The sequence below is a fragment of the Myotis lucifugus genome, unplaced genomic scaffold (genome assembly GCF_000147115.1).
Source record: "Myotis lucifugus unplaced genomic scaffold, Myoluc2.0 scaffold_8, whole genome shotgun sequence".
NCBI lineage: Eukaryota > Metazoa > Chordata > Mammalia > Chiroptera > Vespertilionidae > Myotis > Myotis lucifugus.
The window spans coordinates 11,471,091-11,489,055 of NW_005871056.1; the positions used below are offsets into that span (position 1 = coordinate 11,471,091).

Sequence of the window (17,965 nt, forward strand, 5' to 3'; positions counted from 1 at the left end):
ATGAATGAGCAAGAGCAGGCGGAGGGCTGCACAGCGGCTTCCATATTCTTTTGCATAGAAGTCAGTCCCGACGTCACACCTAAGGACAAAGGAGGGGAGACACCGTCTGCCCAGAAGGGGAGCAAACAGACCCGGTGAGCAGCAAGCTGGCTTCTGGTACAGGTGGGCAAGATCTCCAAAAAGAGGTGGTTGAGGTGCAGGTATTGGCAAGATCGTCCGTATGGGTTTGAAATGGCCATGCGTTTGGAAAGAGTGACAGGGAACACAAGTCTTCAAGACTCTCAGTGTTTACAGTTGATTCAACAACAAGGAATATTTAGTAAATAGAGTCTGGTAATATGTGTTTCAAAGCTAAAAGCTTTTGAGGAGAGAAATAATGAGCTTGAAGCGGCAATCAGGCACCTCCCCACCCCCAGGCCCAGTGCTCAGAAGTGTGTAGCGGGCAGGAAAAATCCCTCCTGCAAGGTTCCGTGTGTGACCTTCAGCAAGTTAGCTGACCTTTCTGTTTGAGGTTTCCTTATCTCAAAAGAGGGATAATAATAATACTTATCTTATAGGGTTGTTGTTATTAAAGAGAAAATCACTGGCCCAAAATGGTGTCACTTGTGCTAAAAGCCTATGAGACCAAACCTCGATTTACTATCTGATCTAATGGCAGTTCCAACCTCTCCCAGAAATGCAATTTTTTAAAATACATTTTTATTTATTTCAGAGAAGAAGGAAGAGGGAGAAAGGGATAAAAACTTCAATGATGAGAGAGAATCATGCCCCCTGGGGGTCGAGCCCACAACCCAGGCATGAGCCCTGACCGGGAATCAAACCCTAACCTCCTGGTTCTTAGATTGATGCTCAACCACTGAGCCACACCGGCCGGGCCAGAAACATAATCTTAATTAACCAGTCTGGAATTTCTTGGTCAGGCACTAGTAAAGTAATCTGTCATGTTTGTGGCCCTCCCTATCTCCCTCCCCACCCCATAAAAAGAAGAGGCAATCTGCTGCATTAAAAAAAAAAAAAAAATCCTTGCTGTTCTCTTTCCCCCAAAAGAAGCTGTCCAGCTCTAAAAATACTCTTTTCTTTTGTTAACAGCTCCCTTGCCCCACCCTTCTTCCTATAAAACCTTCCATTTTGTAAAGCCCTTGGAGCGCCCATCTGATGGGATGCTGCCCAATTCACCAATTGCTTGACCAAGCCAATCGGGTCTTTGCGCTCACTCAGTTGAATTTTGTTTTTCTCGCGGTTAAGTGTTTAGCATGTAGAAATGACTATTAAATGGTTTCCTAGCATTGTACTAGCGCTGCCCTGTTTCTCCTTTGTTTATATCTTCTCCCTTTGTGAATTTACTTCCCTTTGTGTGTGCCCTGATCTGGCCTGGCCCTCAGATAAATGAAAGCAATCTCTTACTTCTGCCCTGTTCTCGGACATGATTCATAGCAGAAAAAAAAAAAATCACCAGTTCTCTAGAAATGTACGTTGCCATCCGGCAGAAAGGGTCAGCTTTGATGTGAAATTGACTTACTCTTAGGCTGTAGTTTGAGAAAGGAGCGCACGTTCTGTGAGTCCTCTTTTATGATATAATTATTCTTCTACGAATAGAATAGAAGTCCCCTTTTCAAGAGGAAAAAAAGCTTTGTGTGTGCAGAGGGAAGTCCTGGGAAGAGGGTGTGGTTACTTTCCCCATCACAGTTGAAATGACACAGACTTCTTTCCTGTTGCCTAATAAGGACTCGTACATAAATGCCAAAATGAGGAGGGGTGTTGGGCGGTCCTTCCGATGTTCCATTTTTTCCACCCCATTTCCAAGCAGGGCCCGGAGAATCGACGGCTTCCATTGATGTTGTCAGAATAAGATGCCTGAGCAGAGCCTCCTGGACACAGGAATTAAATCAGTGCTCTGTGTTGCTGTTTGCTTTCCAGAGATCCCACATATCACTTTTCCAGTCTCACACCAGAAACTAAAGAGCTCCATCGACCTTCCCCTAAAATGTGACTGTGCCAGGGGACCGCTGCCTAGGAAAAGAGGTAGGACTCCATAAGAATGACACGACCCAGCCTGTCAGTTACAAAGCGTCACCCCGTGCCTTCATTGTTAAAAGTCTCCTATCAGTGACTTGGTCTGGGAGAGGGGGAATCCGACCCTTTGTGATGGTTTTGTTTGTTTTTACCACCCCATCTGGCCTGCCCAGGCAGGTGCTCTGCGGAGCAGTGGGTGGATCTGCCCGGCCTGTGTCATCCATCCTCACTGCTCCCCACCAGCAAGCCACAGGCAAGTCCCCATTTCAAAAATCTGAATTGAATCCCAAAGTTTCAAGCGTTTCCAGCACAAGAAACATTTTCTTTCAAATATATTTTTATTGATATCAGAGAGGAAGGGAAAGGGGGGAGAGAGAGAGAGAAACATCAATGATGAGAGAGACTCATTGATCAGTTGCCTCCTGCACACCCCCTACTGGGGATCGAGCTCACAACGCAGGCATGTGCCCTGACTGGGAATTGAACCATGACCTCCTGGTTCATAGGTCGATGTTCAACCACTGAGCCGCACCGGCCGGGCAAGAAACATTTTTAACTTGTTAATTTTTCGGAAGTTGCATGGTGCTGCATGGTGCTTCACAGCACCTCCGCGTGTCACGGGTGAGGGAGTTGATCGTGGAGCAGTGTCTTTCCTAAGGCCACGTGATGATAAAGAGGGGGCGGAGGTTGGGGCACACCGGCCCTCTGAGGTCAAGTTCCGTCCTCTGTACAATGCCGCCCTCTCTTGTGATTAAAAACTAAACCCAACCCAACTAAAGTTAAGGACGACTTCCTCATCTGGCTAATTTTATCACAATCACGCACCCACTGTGTCTACTAGGCGGCAGGCACAGCCACCAGCAAGTGGCTCCTGAGTCCTCCCAGAGACGGTCTCAGATGTGTGAAACCTGAGGCCCCGCATGGCTGACGCAAATGGCAAAAAACTGCACACAACGCTCTGAACCTGTTTTTTCACTTAATATCTCCTCAACGATCCCTTTATATTAGTTATTAGGAACTTATCATGGGAGGGGGTAGATTTGGGGGCCTAACTGTTAAGCACTAATATTCAAGAACCTGGCTGTCAATTCTTCCCACTTATGCTGAAAACCTCATAGTAGTTTCCTATTATTTATAAAATCCCATCTAAATTTTTAGCCAAGAATTCAAGGGCCTACCTAGCCGGGTCCTAACCCACCATTCAAAGTTTTATTTCCCTGAATCCTGAATAAAACGGTCTGCTCTCTGCACTGGTGCTTCCCACCTCTCAGTCCATAACTTCAGACAATGAGCTTCCTCCCAGACTTCAGGGCCTCTGTCCAATCCCACCTCTTCAGGTGAACGCCCCCTGACCGCTACAGCTAGAAGGCATCCCTCCCTCTTCGGAATCTCCGTGGTACTGAGAGATTGATACCTGACATTTATTGTCCCATCACCTTAGCTCATCAGTCAGTATTTGTTAACCAATGGATTGTAAATCACTGGATGGATGGAACTAGTTCTTTATTTCACCAGCACCATGTATGTGTTTGAAGGGGATGTGATAGACTGATGACTGACTCTCCCTCTGGTGTTTGCTGTTTGCATTCCCGAGATGAGTCTGTCACTCCTGGCTCAGGAGCAAGAGCTGTGAACACAGCTTGGCCGTCTGGGTATATCTGATAAACCACGGTGCCTCGGTGCCATCCAGGTGATTCTTTCTGAGAGAGAATGGTGCCTCTTGGTGACAGCCATGCACGGTGCACCGGTCTCAGGAGAATGGAGACCTGTGGCTGTTGTCTTTATTTTTATTTATTTATTATTTACTTGTTCATTCATTTTTAAATGTTCCCAATCTGCCATGTTAACATCTCTCATTCACATCCTATCCAGTGTCTTGGCCTTTTAATTCCTTATCATCCAGCTATTTGATGATTTTTTTTTTGGAAGATGATTTCTATATTTCACCCATCTGTTTTAGTTATGCTCAATAGAAGAGTTTTTCTGAAATATTTAGTCCACCAATTAAAAAAAACTAAAGTCATGATATTGGTCCCTAAAGTGTCAACAAGCAGGGTGATGCAGCTACAGTAGCAGTGTCTTATATCTTAGATGTGGTGCTCCTATAATTCTTTTAAATTATTACAATATTAAATACAGCATGGAAATAATTATGACAACTAAAAAGGTCTCCAGATATTGCCAAGATACCCCCGAGGAGCAAAATAGCTCCTGTTTGAAGCCATCTTTCCATGGATTTGCTGAATCCAGAAATAAAAGCAAAACTAGATAATGGAGGGGTCAGGCTGTCCCCACCTTCATCTGTGGTCATCTATTCCATCAGCATCGTAATGGTGAGGTAGTCAGTTATTATGTGTCTTCTGATATGATACAAGATGACATACACATCATCATGGATATAGTAGTCTAGCCAAAATGTTTAACTTGAATCTAACCAAATGTTTATATCTAACATAAATGAAATATATAGGGGATACAAGGATGCCGGGCTGACCCGTAGACCCTGAGCAATGGAAGAACAGATTGCACTGACACACGTTTTTATGTGAAAGAGAGGGCTAAGGGACTGTTTTACGTTAGAAGTAAAAAGCAGTCCTGTTCACCTGCCTTCTTAGGCTTTTATTGTCACAACAGCTTGAACTAAAATTAACCTCTAGATACAATTAGCAGGGTAAGTATCCTTGAGAAAGTATATGCTTCTGTAAGGTCGGGTCTTTAAAGACTAAACATAGAGAGTCCAGTAAAACACCCCGGGGATCGGACTTGTTTGGAAAAGTCAAGGTAGGGGCTGCCGCCTTGGGCAAGTTCCCCCCAGAGGCCCCCCGCCTTTCGGAGAATCCTCCTACAGACATCCCAACCAAGTTCCGTGCTTCCCCACACAGGGACAACCTGAGCAACAATAGTGAGAATCAAATAAATCTAAAAGGTAGCACATTCTTTTGAACAAATGGCCTGGGCTCTTCAATAAATCACTGTAATGAGAAAAGAAACTGTTCTAGGTTAAACGTTTAAAAACATAAGTAAATGGAATGTGTGGTTCTGGATTGGTTTGTGGTTTGTACAAACCAGCTGTAAAGGACATTTGGGGGCCAAATGAAGAAATTTGAATATGTAGTATGTATTAGATAGTACTAAGAAATCATCATTAGTTTTGTTAGATGTACTAGTAAAATGTCTTTTGGGGCTGCATAGGGGGCTGTTCTTATTCTTTAGAAATGCATACTGAAGTATTTAAGGAGTTTAGAACAGCCAGGATTTATTTCTCACTCACACTGCAGCATCGTCCCAGATCAGCTGCCACCGTGCTCACCATCTTCAGTCTGGTACGCAGGCTGAAGGGGCAGTCCTGTCTAGGACATTGCTGCAGAAGGAAAATAGAGACAATGGAACCACACTGTGACTCTTAATATGTGGCTGTTATTTCCACTCATTATATTGGCTCAAGCAAGTCCCCTGGCCAAGCCTACAATGGAGTAAAGCGGTATTATTCTCCCACAGGGTGGGGCAGTAGAATTATTTAGATATCAGTGACAATGAGAACAAAGCATCTTTAACTCTGAGTCCTAACAAAATTGTTTCTCAAGTAGCAAATTATAATGTTAAATCCAGATGTAAGAAAGGTTGAAAATAAATGAACTTAGCTTTCAATTCTAGAAACTAGAAAAGCAATAAACCAAAGAAGATAAAAGGATGGGATTAACAAACCGAAAGTAGATAATATGAAATAGAAACCCAAAAACAATAGACTTAAATTCTGTTTTTACAAGATCAAAATATACAAAGCTTTTGGCAAGTGTGATCCAGAAAAGAAAGAAAAAAGTAATAAACAGTAACATTAAAACTGAAAACAGATGTAGAGATTTAAAAAATTTTTTTTTTAATGTTATGTACAACTTTATTTCAATTAGTTTAAAAATCCAGATCATGGGGAGTGACTTTCTAGAAAAGTATAAGTTACCCAAATTGACTCAAGAAATAGAAAGCTGGCCCTAGCCGGTTTGGCTCAATGGATAGAGCGTTAGCCTGCGGACTGAAGGGTCCCGGGTTTGATTCCAGTCAGGGGCACATGCCAAGGTTGCAGGCTCAATCCCCAGTAGGGGGCGTGCAGGAGGCAGCCAATCAATGATTCTCTTTAAGCATTGATGTTTTCCTCTCTCCCTCTCCCTTCCTCTCTGAAATAAATTTTTAAAAAAAGAAAGAAATAGAAAGCTTGAACTTACCAATAATAACAGAAGAAATAGGCAGTCAAAGATCTACCTTCAAAAGAAAAGTCCACAGGGCCCATAAGATTGAATACTGCCAAGACTTCAAGGAGGAGATAAAGCCCATATAATATGAAGTGTCCCGTGGCTTAGTAAAAGGTGGAATGCTTACCAATAGCAGATTGTCACTCTTCAGCTAAAGATCCATATGACCAAGTTCTGGTCAATGAGACGCAAGAAAAAGGGGAGAGGGGTATGTGCTTTGGGGAAAGGTTTTCTTCTCCAATAAAAAGAGAGAAATGTGTGAGGAGACCCTGCTCCCCCCTCCCTGTCTGGGGACGTGTCCCTTTGGATCTGCCGCAGTCATTCTTGTGACCAAAGGGATCACGTGATTGACTCGCTGAGAATGAGATGGGAAGAATTTGGGTTCTCTGCGATGTTGTTGAGTGCTGAGCCAACTGAGACTCCTACATGAGAAAACTATATTCTTGTTGTATAAAGCATTTCTCTTTGATTTTTTTTATGTGTTACTAGAAGCTGAGAACACCCTAACAAAAATAAGTGCGCTCTATCAAATTTTTACAACATAAATGCCCCCAGATAATATCAATAGTTACAGAGTTCAAAAAAGTTCAAGAGCTTGACAGCTCATTTTGCACGGGTTGGTCTTGCATAATCCTGATACTAAAACTAGGTACTTTGGTAAACCGTTTCTAAACGAAATCTTCCCTTTAAATCCTCTATTGCAATTGGGCTACTGAACTGTTTCAATGACAAAACAGAGACAGGAGGGGGGAAATGGATGCCGATGACTCAGACATAGGAGTTTAGGACTCAGGGTCAGGCATATCTAGAGAATTTGAGGGGGAGAGAGGGCAATCACCTCACTAAGGAACTGGGAGGGAGACACAATTACTAGGAACTCTGGAGCAGAGCAAGGGTCAGCCAGGAACACACGGCAGGCAGATGCTTGATTTCTGGGAACCCGAAACCAAGGGGAAGGCAGTGGCAGGAAGAGAAGGACCAACTATATCCTGAGCTAGGGAGTTTCTGACCAGGGCTCTGGAGACCCCCTGCCCGCGAGCATTGTCCCTAGAGTTGGAGGCAGCACTGACCTTGCAGGTGGGAGGCAGGGTAGTGAGGAGCCAAGCGAAAGCTCCAAGACAAGTTCATTACACCAGACAAATGAAGTCCTGCCTCAGAATCTCGACTGCAGTCAGAAAAGGCTGACAGACTACTGCTAAGAGAAGGCCCGTTTATCTCCTCGGTCTAAAAGGAGTTGACTCTGGGGAAAAAACTATAAAGATAATAAGTATCGTGTTTAGTGTGTGTAACCCCCTTTCCAATCCCCAGGTTAGCTCCAGAAATCAAAATACGTTCACTGTAGAAGGCTGGTTCACCCAAAAAGTCCCAAGTGCCTGACAGATAGCACCTAGCTAAGCTCCTCCTACGGAGACTTGCAAGTTAGCACTTTCTGTAGCTTCCAAGGTAACTGAGGGTCGGTTCTATTTGTAAATCTGGGGGACACAAGAGGAAGCTCATCTCTGCTGGTGTTAGCCTGTTGGAGAGAATCCATCCTGAAGGCCACGGGCAGTGAGTGGAAGTGCCAGCTCGGAACCATGCTCTTGGGGGTGTCCTGCAGAAGAAGAGCATGGGGTCAAATGGGGAGTAAAGCCCGGATCTGAGTCTCCTCCTGACCAACATGCATTTGTCTGAGAAATAAGACCCCACCTTTCCGCTGCACTGCCGTTTTCTCCCACAACAACCCTCCAAGGGCTTCTACTAACACATTTATTACAGACATAGCGAGTCAAATGTTGGTAAGAATCAAATAGCCTCTTACATTCTACCATTTTGCCAGGGTGGGTCATAAGGCCTGCTGTTGTCTTTCTCTACTTTTCAAGTTTATCTTCTCTTTTCCGTTTTCTCTCTGACTTTCCAAGTTTACCCTAGGTGTGTCCACCCTCAAACAAGTTCCAAGGCTACACCAGGAGGATCAGGGCATCCTGTTGAACACCAAAGCTGTCTTCCCTGTAGGAAAGGAAATATCAGGGTCCTCAGATTTAGAGAGAGAGAGAGAGAGAGAGAGAGAGAGAGAGAGAGAATGAGCACTGTGCTTAACTCCAGGCCATGGTACAATCACCAGGAACTCCCTCTTTTCCTGATATCCTAGATGTGGAGCAACTTATTTAATCATTCCAGAATGCTCTGTAAGCAGGGCGTGCACAGTCATAGCATGGTTGGAAACATTTCAGTTGTACTTGTCTTACGTTTTCTATGCCTGTTTTCCCAAAGGCTGCTTTCTCAAAGGGAGAAAGGCTTGATCAGCTATTATCACTCTTACTGTTTCCTGTTCAGACAATGGGAACATCCAAAATATATGAACACTCCCTGTCCCTTCCTATTTTATATAACCCACATGCTACAGAGACTAAGTGTTCTGCCTTAACTCCACCCAGGACATGGGCGGCATTTGGGAACCTAAGTCCAACCACTAAATGCTATAACTCCTCCTCCTTGGACCGGTGTGAGCTGGTTTTGCGGGGACCCAAAAGTCAGGGAAGGGGTGACCTCTCCCAAGAAAGGTGCTTATCTTTCCTTGGCCATTAAGAAAAGTAAGACTATGTTTTCAAACGTTACTGCCAAGTCATCATATTATTGTAAATCATATATCCAGAAATGGGTCTCTCATGTATCTTAGTGATCAGCCCAAGTGTTCTTAACCTGGGCCCGTGAATGGACTTGAAGCAGTCTCTGAACCCCTCAGAGTGTTACTGGTATAGGAGTAAGATGTGCCTGGGGCCCTAGCCGGCTTGGCTCAATGGATAGAGCATCAGCCTGCGGACTGAAGGGTCCCAGGTTCGATTACGGCCAAGGGCACATGCTTGGGTTGTGGCTCAATCCCCAGTGGGGTGGTGTGCAGGAGGCAGCCGATCGATGATTCTCTCTCATCATTGATGTTTCTATCTCTCTCTCCTTCTCTCTGAAATCAATCAATCAATAAATTTTTTTAAAAAGATGTGCCTGGGTAGGATGTGTAAATGGCTGTTTCTCTGCCTTTCCCAGGAACTAGAAAATGAGCCCTAAAAATGTGGACGTTCTTGGGAGACCAGTTTTCTGCCCCCAGTTTGAGCTCCAGTTCTTGGTGCCTGCTCTTAAAGAGGAGCCTGGAAATGGAGTAAAAAAGAATGGAGTTAAGACCTCGCCTCTAGTTGCCCTGAAGAAATGTTAGATGAATGAATGAAAGAAGGCGTTTATATGGAAGGTTGCAGGATTTACCTCCCCTTCCATTTTCCTAACCCTATTCCAAACTTCCGAACCTTGTATTTGAGAAGGATTGAAGGGACCCCAGGCAAGAGTGGACCTTCCTGATCACGACCCTATCAGTGTTTCCCTCTCCCCGGCCTTCATGGTTGGTTTAGGACAAACACAGAACCCAAGTCAGGCCAGCAGGAGGCCAAAGAGGCCAGTGAGACGAATTTGGGAGTTTTATTTAAGCTGTTGAGCATGTTGAGTCTCTTTTCTTCTGGATTCGAACCTGGAAGTAGACCCAGTTTCTCGAAACAAATCCTATGGTAATGGAACCAATAAATGGAGAGCAAGCATCCAGGATGTATTTACTTTATATGGGCACTGGGTGAAGCCTTTTCCAAAGGTTTGATCTCTGGACTTGAAGCGATGTTCACCTATAAATTCTCCTTATTAAATCCACTTGAGTTTGTTTTCCGTTTCTTGCTACAGAAATATTATTAGTTAATATAAGCTTATGTGATTTGCAGGAAGTTGGAACACAATATGTATTTACAGAGCTTTCTGAACTCCCAAACCAGTGTTTAACCACAAGACGATTTTCCTCATAATATCCCCAGTAAGGCAGAGCTGTATCCTTGAACACAATGCATTTGTGTAAAAGCAATTAAGCTGTGGTCATACAGTGAGTCGGTTGCAACACAATAATTAGTTCAAGGAACTTCAATTCCCACGCCCCTGGAGACATTATCAAGTCTCTTAGGAAAGAATGTTGAGATATTGCCTCAAGTGGTATTTAAATGTCCCCTCATGTTCCTCTCAGTCAGATTGTGACAGATAGTTCCCGCTTAAAAGAACACAGTTCGTTTCCACTGAAAGTAAAACATCGAACTGAAAGGAAAAGAGCTCTTTAAAATAAATAATGTCGGTTATTTATTAATGCTGTCAGAGAATGCAGTCCTGGCAAGTAGAAAACTGGATTGAAGTTTTGAATTGCTCCAACGTTGCCCTCCGAGTTGTCTGGCAAACCTCACCAGAAACCCATAGCTTATTTGAATGGAGGGAAATGAGTCCTGATCACTATTTGTGAGATATCTTTGTTCAAATACAGATGAACAGTTAGGACCTGCTATTCTTTTGCACCACATTTCTTTATTCATAGAAGGATGCCCTAGACTTCAGGATATGGAAAGTATTTTGTTTACCGTCATTATTCCTGACCTCTGAAGGGCAACATTTTTTTTATTTACAGCATTTCTGGAGACTCAATGTAGGCTTACACAAAGCCCATTTTAAACTGATCTATTAGGTTTTTTTCAACACTGATATTTCTTATAGCGGATTTCTGAGTTAAGAAAGCTGCACAGTATAAAGGAAGGTCTCACCAGGAGCTGACACTCTTTAGTCACTATGTATCTCACTGACTTTCTCGGTGGGCTGAAGTTCTCAGGCTCTCCAGGCCTCTGTGAACGGACGGACGGACAGACGGACGGACGGAGGAGCTTCAACCAGCTGATCTCCAGGTTCCCGTCCCTAGAGATATTGGAGTCTATGAGCAATATACTTATCTTGTTGTCATATCAAGTACATTTGAAACGACGCGTTCTCTATAGTTTTTAGTCCTCTATGGTAACAGTCAGAAATAAATTGTCAGGTTCGGAACGAGAATACTCATGAAGGATTCTTGAGTAGGAAATCAAATACCTCAAATTTATCGGGACCATGAGTTTTCTTCTTTTGTAAAGGCCTAGAGCAAAATTTTGAGAGTCAGATACTATCAAGTGTGCTGTACTATGACTAAGTGTGACACATTGTTTGTAAGTTCTGTTGCCCTTGTGCAAGGAAATTCTTTTTGTTCCCCTCTTTAGTTAGTACCATTCATGAAAGATTAGAAATATTGTAGTATGGATCACTTCAGCATATTACATGTCCAAAGGGCCTGATTAGGTAATGGATGGCTTCAAAATCAATGAAAAAAAATGTCTTCCAGAGAGGATTAAAGAAAATTTTTTTAACCCCATAGAACTCTGTCAAAAACACAAAACTATTTTATTATTTTTATATTTATTGGTGTGACATTGGTTAATAAATGTATATAGGTTTCAGGTGTGCAATTCTATAACACATCATCTGTATGTTGTATTGTGTGTTCACCATCCCACGTCAAGTCTCTTTCCATCATCATTTATCCTCTGTTTATCCTCTTCTACTTCCCCTCACCCCCCTTTCCCTACAAAACTATTTTTTAAAGGTTATTTATTGATTTTAGAGGAAGAGAGAGAGAAATATGGATTTGTCGTTCCATATTTATACATTCATTGGTTGCTTCTTGTATGTGCCCTGACCAGGAATCAAACCTGCAACCTTGGTGTATTGGGACTATGCTCTAACCAACTGAGCTACCTGGCCAGAGCCAAAACTATTTTCAGTCATAGAAAGGGCTAAGCCATTAATCAGTCTCCAGTGAGTTTTGGTATACTTTTGTTTGATATGTCTGTTACAAAGCAGCTTGCTAATTTAATTCAAATTTGAAACTGAAAGGATGTCCCATGAAACCATCCATTACCTAATAAGGCCCTTTGGACATGTAATATGCTGAAGTGATCCATACTACAATATTTCTAATCTTTCATGAATGGTACTAACTAAAGAGGGTGCCGGAAGCCAGTCCATCCTTGCTGCTTGACACAGTTGCTGCAGGAAAGAAACACCTGCACAGCATATGTTTCAAGGGACCTGGCATATATAGCATACTGTTCTTAATATGTTTGCTCTCCTTAGCGCCATGTGTTTTAACCAAGGTCACCTCTCCGAGAAAGGTTGTTTCCCCAGGTGGGGATTTTTCCCTGAGGTTAGGGAGGGGATACAACCCCTTAACTAAGTGCCAGGCGGGTAGTTAATCACTTTAACTTCAAACAATCACGCTTAAGCTACATAATCTTTACTCCCTGGAATGGAGATAAGAAACGCCCTAACCTTTGCAATAGAAATTGACAGGATTAAAATGGACTGGTATAAATACAGATGTAACAAGACAATAAACATCAGATCCTTATCAGATCCTGATCAGTTCCTAACCAGAACTCCGACCAGAACTTTGGCTGGAGATCCTGGCTAGAGGTCCTGACTAGGCTGCTGATCAACTGAAGGCTGTCTTCGTGTCATTTCCTTCTTCGCCGACTTCGTCCACACCTTTGGGGACCCCTGGACCTGCTGGGGTTGGACTCCAGCAAGAGGGGAACAAAAAGAATTTCCTTGCACAAGGGCAAAAGAACTTACAAACAATGTGTCACACTTAGTCATAGTACAGCACACTTGATAGTATTGACTCTCAAAATTTTGCTCTAGGCCTTTACAAAAGAAGAAAACTCATGGTCCCGATAAATTTGAGGTATTTGATTTCCTACTCAAGAATCCTTCATGAGTATTTTTGTTCCAAACCTGACAATTTATTTCTGACTGTTACCATAGAGGACTAAAAACTATAGAGAACGCGTCGTTTCAAATGTACTTGATATGACAACAAGATAAGTATATTGCTCATAGACTCCAATATCTCTAGGGACGGGAACCTGGAGATCAGCTGGTTGAAGCTCTTCCATCTGTTTGTTCACAGAGGCCTGGAGAGCCTGAGAACTTCAGCCCACGGAGAAAGTCAGTGAGGTACATAGTGACTAAAGAGTGGAAGGGAGGGGGAGAGACACAGAGAGAGAAACATCGATGTGAATTGGTTGCCTCCCACACTCACCCCAACCAGGGCCAGGGATCAAGTCTGCAACCCAGGTACATGCCCTTGATGGAAATTGAAACCGGGACCCTTCAGTCTGTGGGCCATGCTCTATCCACTAAGCCAAACTGGTTAGGGCAGTCTACAACATTTAAATTTTGTTCTATAGACAATAAAAATAAATAAATAAAATAAAGTGGCAAAAAAATTTGTTCTATGAATACTCATTCAGTTGATTCTAAGTATTGAAAACCAATACACTGCAATTACACTATTTTGATTATGTAAAGAGTATTCACTGTTGAACAAAATGCTTCAGTTAGCATAGAAAAGGTAAATCTATATCGCTAACTTTGTGCCAATAGATAAGAATGCTCCAAACATCAAGCTCAAATAATGACATTTTCCAACACTTTATTAATTGCTCAAAATAAAACCACATTTTAGTTTGCTTTATATTTGGAACATAGTTTTCTGATGCTTTCAATTGCTTTCCATTTTCCTTCTTAACAAAAGTGTATGCCTTCACCATATGACTAAATTTATCCAGGACCTTAATCCCTCTCTGTGGCGTGGAATCAACTTTCTACTTGAAGACATCCTTGTCCATTCAAAACTAGTTGCTCCCTTGCCCTGCTGTACAGCTGTCATTGTAGGCCAGCGGTTCTCAACCTGTGGGTCGAGACCCCTTTGGGGGTCGACTAAGACCATCAGAAAACACATATTGAATATATAATTACATTTTGTTTTTGTGATTAATCACTATGCTTTAATTATGTTCAATTTGTAACAATGAAAATACATCCTGCATATCAGATATTTATATTACGATTCATAACAGTAGCAAAATTACAGTTATGAAGTAGCAACGAAAATAATTTTATGGTTGGGGGTCACCACAACATGAGGAACTGTATTAAAGGGTTGCAGCATTAGGCAGGTTGGGAACCACTGTTCTAGGCCATGGATGGGGAACGTCCCGCCCGCAGGCAAGGCCCTTGAAATCATTTGGTCTGGACCTGCCAGGGCATTAGGGGTGAGGTAATTAAGTGTTTGACCGGTGACCTTTTGGTGCTTGGGACGGTGCTCAACCAACTGAACCACACTGGCCAGGGTCAAAACATTGGTTATTTAACTTAAAATTATCAATAATGCAAGTGTTTGAGCCTTAGGAGGTTTGGCTCAGTGGATAGAGCACCAGCCTGTGGACTGAAGGGTCCCAGGTTCGATTCCAGTCAAGGGCACATACCTCGGTTGCAGGCTTCTCCCCGGCAGGGCCTGTGCAGGAGGCAACCAATCAATGTGTTTCTCTCACATTATATTTCTCTCTCTTTCCCTCTTTCTTTCACTCTCCCTAAAAATCAATGGGAAAATATCCTCAGGTGAGGATTAAAAAGAATAATAATAAATAAATAATAATAATGCAAGTGTGTGCTCTTTAATCTGCAAAGGATATAGAGATGCTGTTTGTTAAAGGATTAGTAAAAAATGTATTAAGATCAATGTGTGGGAAAGTACATTTTCTGTGGAGAGAAGTCTGTATTCACGACTATGTTTCTCAGGCACAATAACATGCCTACATAATCATAGCTGCTGCTTGTGAGGAAGGACATCTTTTTTAAAAAAAAGTAAATTTTAATTGATTTCAGAAAGGAAGGGAAAGGGAGAGGGAATCATTGATTGGCTGCTTCCTGCACACCCCCTACTGGGGATCGAGCCCACAACCTGGGCTTATGCCCTTGACCGGAATTGAACCTGGGACCCTTTAGTCTGCAGGACAGCACTATCCACTCCGCCAAACTGGCTAGAGCTCTAAGGACATCTTAGTATCTCTTCTCTGAGAGACAATTAATAGCCTTTAAGTGATTCAGTAGCATAGTGACATCAGTTATAACACCAGGTAAGAAATAAGATGCTGCTATAAGAACTGAAATACTTCTTTCTGTACACAGGAGTTTAAACTTCAGGAATAAACTAAGAGTTTTAGCAAAGTAAGAGTCCAAATATCTTATTTGTGCCCATAGAAAGTAGAAAATGTATTCTGCTCACTGGAGAGTACACTCAATCACTGGCCAACAACAGTTTCTTTCATGCGGCCTCCTCAGCGTTGCGAAATGTCCCCAGAGCTCTGCCATCATTCGCTGCAGAGGTGGTGGAGAGGGGCATTGAACCCATGTGCTGTGGTTTGATCGGTTTTTGACCATGGGCCCAGTTACTTAAATTCACTAAACCTCAGTTTCCTTGTTTATATAATTAGGGAAATACCTCCTTCCCTAGGGTATTTGTGAAGATTAAGAAAGAAATGATACTAAGCAAGTGGCACAGGGCCTAGGACAGTGATGGCGAACCTTTTGAGCTCGGCGTGTCAGCATTTTGAAAAACCCTAACTTAACTCTGGTGCCATATCACATATAGAAATTTTTTGATATTTGCAACCATGGTAAAACAAAGATGTATATTTTTGATATTTATTTTATATATTTAAATGCCATTTAACAAAGAAAAATCAACCAAAAAAATGAGTTCGCGAGTCACCTCTGACACGCGTGTCATAGGTTTGCCATCACTGGCCTAGGACTTACGTATGTATAAATGATTGTTGCTATTATTACAGTGGGACTCATCGGTATCCCCCACAGGTAGGATAGCCAGATTTAGCACATATACATACAGCATATCCAATTAAATTTGAATTTGAGATGGCCAGGAATAATTTTTTTAGTCTAAGTATGTTCCAGATATTGCATGGAATATACTTACACTAAAATTTATATTAAATTCCATTATCTATCTGGCAAAATCATTTCTCTTTTAGTGGAGGAGGCCTCTCACAGGCAATGGTTGAGAGGGAATGTGTAGAGGAGAGAGTCACAAAGGATTTTACTTCTTAACAATGCCAGATGTGTCCCTGGAGGGCTCGAATCTACAACCTTTCGATTAACAGCCTCACGCACTAACCAGCTGGGCCACAGAGACCACAATCATTTCTTTTTTAAAAGGGAGATTTAGGGATAGTGAAATAAACCTGTAGGGAATAAAGCTCTCATTAAATTTTATATTAAATCTGCTCAGACTTCAGAGTCGACTATCCCCTGGTAAGCTCGGTATTTTCTCTCCAGGTAACATTCACGTATCAGATGTCAGACACAAATAGTTCTCATGTTTTGGAGCAGAATGTAAAATTTTCTCCCAACTGAAATCTGTTGGATCTAGTTACTATATTAAATTAGACACGGGTTTTGAAATGACTGAATTATATTTGTATTTAAATCCTCATTTGGAAAACCACAAATCACTAAATATGAGTCATATTAATCACCACTAAAAAATATACAAATCACAAATGTCTGACAGCATTCATTATCTTTGAAACACTCTTTCATAATGTTCTTGCTTACCATGCTTTCTTTGTGTGTACCAAGTAATTATTTCTCAGTGTTTATTAGCGCGTGCACACACACACACATCCAAAATAAATAAAGCCGATGGGTTTTGTATTTTATTCCAAACAGACTCTGTATCTTCCCGCTTACCAAAAACGAAAAGGCCTATTATCAACTGTATCAATATTAGCTTTCTTCTAATTTCATGCCAGTTTTTACAAAATGCTTCTGCAAATCTTTTGATGTCCCTGGCTCAAAAGTAACTGGATTTTGGTTATTCCCAAGGCCATAATGATAAATTTAGCTCTCCTATTTCCGGGGAGTGGGGGGAGGGGGAGATCACTTTATAATATTGTATTCTATCTCTTTTCCATGTGTGGGAGGCGTCATTCCCAACTCCTAGTTTTGATACGCAAAGTGAGGAAACGAGCAGTGTCAGTCCTTTAGCATCTACAGGTTGTGGACATTCCTGGACGGATTTTCACGCACCGTTCCCAACATGAAGCCGTGCGCTACGTTCCTCCATTCATACTTTCTTATGTGCTAATAGAGAAAAACGAGACACAGAGGCAGTGCTGCAAGTCCTTTCCCCAAACCCTGCCCCTTCTGCCCAAACTCCTCAAGGTTTCCCCTCCTGCCCCAGCCGTCGCCGGGCGCGGGGCTCTTCAGCGCCGCCTCGTGGCGGCGAAGGTGGACTGCACCCTCCGCTGCGGCCGAGGGGAGCACCCGCGACGGCGGAGAACCGGGGAGGCCGGGCACGTTCCTTCGGCGTCCACACTGAACGAAGCCCTGGCTGCCTGTGGGTTGAGTCTCCGTGTCTGAGGAAAGCCAGAGGGCTTCTCGTGGACAGGAACCTCGGCAAAATATGTGCCGCATATGCTGACTTCCGTGATCGGTTCTGGAGAAACCCTGCACCCCGTCTCATGAAGACGACGGGCACATTGGGGATGAAACAGGCCCATTCGCCCGAGATTCCGGAATAAACCCGTCAGCAGAGCGAGGACGGCCCTTCTCTGGGCAGCAGCATGTGGGCAGCGTCCTGGCTGGACAGCAGCCGGTCCCAGTCACGTCACAGAGCCCAGCGGACACCGCCCGGCGGCGGCGCGGGAGGCACCGGGGCGCTGGGCGAGGACGTCCCCGGCGGAGTCGTTTCCGTGCTCGCCTCTCCCGCGCCGCCGCCGCCCGCACGATGCGGCGAGGACGGCTGCCCCGGCAGCTCCCCCGACGCCTCCTCCTGAGAAGCGGGCGAGCGGGGGACGCCACCTTGGGCTCCTGATTACACATGTGCTTCCTATGAAGCCCGGGAGGTTTTTAAACCCCTCTGCGTACTCCCCATTCAGCGGCCGGCGAGGGGGGAGCCGGAGCGGTCCGAGCGGGCCGGGACTCACTGA

General features: G+C 43.4%; 1 protein-coding gene across 1 annotated transcript in view; it reads left to right on the forward strand.

Annotated features, from left to right (window-relative positions):
- The first annotated feature begins 1,828 nt into the window (after nucleotides 1-1,828).
- The window catches only part of ATP1B3 (ATPase Na+/K+ transporting subunit beta 3), a 55,577-nt gene continuing 39,440 nt past the window's right edge, over nucleotides 1,829-17,965 (forward strand). The window contains exon 1 of the mRNA XM_014451224.2: nucleotides 1,829-2,022. Coding sequence (XP_014306710.1) covers nucleotides 1,851-2,022 — 172 coding nt within the window. The 5' untranslated portion in view covers nucleotides 1,829-1,850. The remainder of the gene's footprint in view (nucleotides 2,023-17,965) is intronic.